Below are 4,290 nucleotides of genomic sequence, written 5' to 3'. Positions count from 1 at the left end.
TCTTCTTCTTCTTCTTCTTCTTCTTCTTCTTCTTCTTCTTCTTCTTCCTTCTTCTCCCCCTCCTCCTTCTCCTCCTCTTCTTCTTCTTCCTCTTCTTCTTCTCCCCCCTTCCTTCTTCTTATTCCTCCTTCCCATCCCCCCACCTACTCCTCCTACTCTGCCTCTTCTCCTTCTCCTTCCCCTCCTCTTACTTCTTCTTCTACCTCTTCCCCCCTCCCCTCCCCCCTCCTCCTCCTGTCATAATATGTGTGACCAACCCAAGCCTCTCTCACCACTTTCTTCATCTCTCCCTCTCTCCTAAGAGTCATCGACGGTCGGAACCTAATGCCCCTGCTGGAAGGCAGGGTGTCCCACTCGGAGCATGAGTTCCTCTTCCATTACTGTGGGGTCTACCTGCACACAGCCAGGTGGCATCAGAAGGACTGTGAGTATGAAGATGGCTGACGTGTGGGAACACGATAAAGGCACACCCTGTTTCCTTTTCGTCTTGGCGGAAGTTGGGCCATGTACAAACAGCACCCAGCCATGATGGTTCTTTTCCCTCAGGGAAGTTAGTTAAGCAGTCATTGCTCTGTGGTATATTTTAGAGGTGTGTGCAAGCTTGCATGCATGAATACGTCAGAGAGAGAGAATATGAATATCCACAACTAAGGACACGGAAATAATTGGCAACAAGGAGTAAAGTCTGCACTGTAACCCACACAGCAGTTACTATCCCCTTCCAGTTAATCATCTCTGCCTTACCTTCATGCTGTAGGAGTCATGGAAACAAATATAAATTAACAAGAGATATTCAGGGGCGCCTGGGTGGCTCAGTCGTTAAGCGTCTGCCTTCGGCTCAGGTCATGGTCCCGGGGTCCTGGGATCGAGCCCCACATCGGGCTCCCTGCTCGGCGGGGAACCTGCTTCTCCCTCTCCCACTCCCCCTGCTTGTGTTCCCTCTCTCATTGTGGCTCTCTCTGTCAAATAAATAAATAAAATCTTTAAAAAAAAAAGAGAGAGAGAGATTCATTTCCTTACATCTGTAGACACCAGAATTCTTACTTGATGGGAGTTAACTTAATTTTCAGAAAAGATAGGATATATCTCCCACGTGACCCATCACTTGTGGTGTGATCCATTCTTCAGGTCAGTGTGGATGAATCTCCCCCATAAAACTAGAACAAACCAACAAAAATCTCTTCCTTCTAGATTCTATATCAGTTAGGGGCATGGTCAATGGCAAGTAACAAAACAGCTCCCCTCAACAACAGAAGCTTCCCAAATTTAACTACAGAGGGTTAAACAAATAGAATTTTACTTATATTATCATAATGAGGATTTCAGAAGTTGGAAGCACAGAGCTGTTACCATGCTCAATGCCATGACCAGGATCTGGGTTCTTTCTCTATTTCCACTCTGCCCTCTCTGGCATGCTGGTTTTCATTCTCATGCTCCTTCTAATGCTCTGGTTGCAAAGTGGCTATTGTTTCCAGCCATCACTTCCGCACTCCATGCAGGAAGGAGAGAGAAGAGCAAAGGGGGTAAAGGGCTGAGTCAGGTAATTTAGCCTAATTTTATTAGAAAAACACAGCCTTTCTACAAAACCCCACCCACAGACTTCTGTGCAAGCCTCATTGATCAGAGACTTGGAAACACGATGTTTTCCATCTAAAATTGATCTCCGAAAATAGAACTACTAACCATTTACGCAGGAAGAAAGGAAACAAGGAAGGAAAAAAGAGAGAAAGAGGGACAGAGGGAGGAAGAAAAGAACAAGGAATGATGGATCCTGCCAAATCACCTTTGTCAATATCAGACCTGAAAGTGGTAATTAGCCTTAGAAAATTTTCTACTTTGCCTATACCCCGTCAGAGCAAAGCAGTGATTGGAGTTAGAATTTCCAGGATCAGGGGCTTCTGGGTGGCTCACTTGGTTAAGCATCTGACTTTGGCTCAGGTCATGATCTCAGGGTCCTGGGATCGAGCCCTGCATCCAGCTCCCTGCTCAGCGGGGAGTCTGCTTCTCCCTCTGACCCTCTCCCGGGGGCTCATGCTCATGCACACTCTCTTTCTCTCAAACGAATAACTTAAATCTTAAAAAAATAAACTAAAACAAAGATTATCAATTGTTGGCAAAAGTGTTGGAGAAATATATTTTCAAGGGAAAGAGTCCTAAAATGATAAGAAATATGGCATTCCAATGGAGCCTGTTTTCCAGGTGCAACAGTGTGGAAGGTCCATTACGTGACCCCCAAGTTCTCCCCAGATGGAGCTGACGCCTGCTATGGGAGTGGAATCTGTTCGTGTTCTGGAGATGTCACCTACCACGACCCTCCCCTGCTCTTCGACATCTCCAGAGACCCTTCTGAGGCCCAACCTCTTAACCCTGACAATGAAGCATTATTTGACTCTGTGGTCAAGAAAATCGAGGCGGCCATCAAAGAGCATCGCAGGACACTCACACCTGTCCCACAGCAGTTCTCGGTGTTCAACACCCTCTGGAAACCATGGCTACAGCCCTGCTGTGGGACTTTCCCCTTTTGTGGGTGTGACAAAGAAGATGACGTCCTTTCCACTGCTCGGTGAGTGGAAAGGGGACACTTGTTACCCACCACCAACACGCTGTTACAGAGGTCATGGGAAGAACTCTCAGCTGACTCATTCATTCCATGTGGGACAAATAATTATGCCCCCCACCATTTTTTTTTAAGCCCTCAGATTTCAGTTCTTTCTTCAAGTCATCGTCCAGGAGCTCAGTGAATTGAAAGTGGACCTGGACACCAGTGCACCTAGAGTAGAGCATTTGTGGTGTCATGTTTTTATATACCGTGTCATTGTTCAAGCAAAAAGATAGACCAAGGTGACTTTCTGCAGATTCTTATGGATCTGTGGTTCTTAGAAGGTGATTAGAAGTGGTAGGTCTGATGGCATTGTTTTTATGCGGTTATGGTAGAAACTTCTACTTGCGGATCCTCAACCCAGACATCTTATTTTTGTCATCAGTGATGATAAGTATTTTGTTTCAGCCTGAAGCAGACAGTGTACATAACACTGGAAGTGATGTCATACTCATTTCCACTCCTTGATTTCCTGTCTTTTCATTTTTCCTTCTCTTCCTGTCTTACAAAATGCCTCTCTACAGGTCTTGGTTCTTCTTCCTGTTAACCTTTGATTGGGGAGGACTTGTTGCGTCTTGGTGTTTTTATGCGTAAAATGGGGGAAAACCAGTGTTTATTGCATGTAGTAGCTGTGAGCATTACATGCATCAATTCACCTGAAATCACCGTATGTACAGTAAGCACTCAATCAATGTTATTGTAATGAATGTTGTAATTGTTGTCAATTGTAATTCATCATATTTCGTGAAGTACAGAGTAGGAAGCATGTAGAAGAGGCAATATTTAAAATAGAGAAAGATGGATGAAAAAGGTTTTTAATTGATGAAAGGCATTCAGGAAGCATATTTAGAAAACAATTCTAAGCAGCATAAACAACAATAAATCCATACCTTGAACGATCATGGGAAAACTGCAGACTACAAAAGACCAAGAAAAGATCTTTAAATCAATCAAAGGAAAACATCAGATTTCCTATGAAATAAAAAGTATTAAAACAAAAGTAGATTTGCTAATGGCCCCAAGGGAAGCCACAAGGCAACAGAATAATCTCAAACTATTGAGAGAAAACTGTCAACCCAGAGTTACCTACTTAAGTTATTTGATAATGATGGTGAAAATTTTAAAAACATATACAGCTATTATTTTGGAGTTTTATCCTTTTAACTGTGCTTTTGTGTATTTTGAAGCTCTCTGGTATTAGAAGTTTTTTGAACAATTGTTTTCCTAGTGAATCTAACCTTTGATCATTATGTAATTTATCTCTTTATATCTGATAATGTTCTTTATCTTCAAGTGCAGTTAAGCTGAAATGAACATAGCCTTAGTGTTAAAAATTAATTAAATTAAAATTTGCTTTAAAAAAATTAAAATTTACTTAGTATTTAAATGGTGTATGTTTTCTCATCACTTTAACCAAGGTGTGGCTTTATATTTAAACAGCTTCTTATTGTCTGTCAACTATTCTTAAATAAAAAAATAGACTGATTAAAAAAAAATAGAGTGCTCCTTTTGTAGACATCATATAATTGAGTCTTGCTTTTTTATTCATTCTGATAATCTCTGGTATTAATTGGAATATTCTGTCCATTAACATTTAGTACAATTATTGATATGATTGGATTTGGGTCTTCCAATTCTGTTTGCCCAGCTGTTGCTACGTTTCTGACTTTTTTGTGTTACCTGATTTTTTT

The 4,290-nt window shown here is 41.7% G+C and overlaps 1 protein-coding gene across 1 annotated transcript in view; it reads left to right on the top strand.

The window, feature by feature from the left end:
- ARSH (arylsulfatase family member H) overlaps positions 1-2,567 on the top strand; it is a 17,691-nt gene extending 15,124 nt beyond the window's left edge. The window contains exons 8-9 of the mRNA XM_021677829.1: positions 303-424; positions 2,200-2,567. Of these exons, the coding sequence (XP_021533504.1) occupies positions 303-424; positions 2,200-2,567 (490 nt within the window). The remainder of the gene's footprint in view (positions 1-302; positions 425-2,199) is intronic.
- The last annotated feature ends 1,723 nt before the right edge of the window (positions 2,568-4,290 follow it).

The sequence above is a fragment of the Neomonachus schauinslandi genome, chromosome X (genome assembly GCF_002201575.2).
Source record: "Neomonachus schauinslandi chromosome X, ASM220157v2, whole genome shotgun sequence".
Taxonomy (NCBI): Eukaryota; Metazoa; Chordata; class Mammalia; order Carnivora; family Phocidae; genus Neomonachus; species Neomonachus schauinslandi.
Note: the sequence above shows the minus strand (reverse complement) of the source record. Positions and strands in the feature narration are given on the sequence as shown.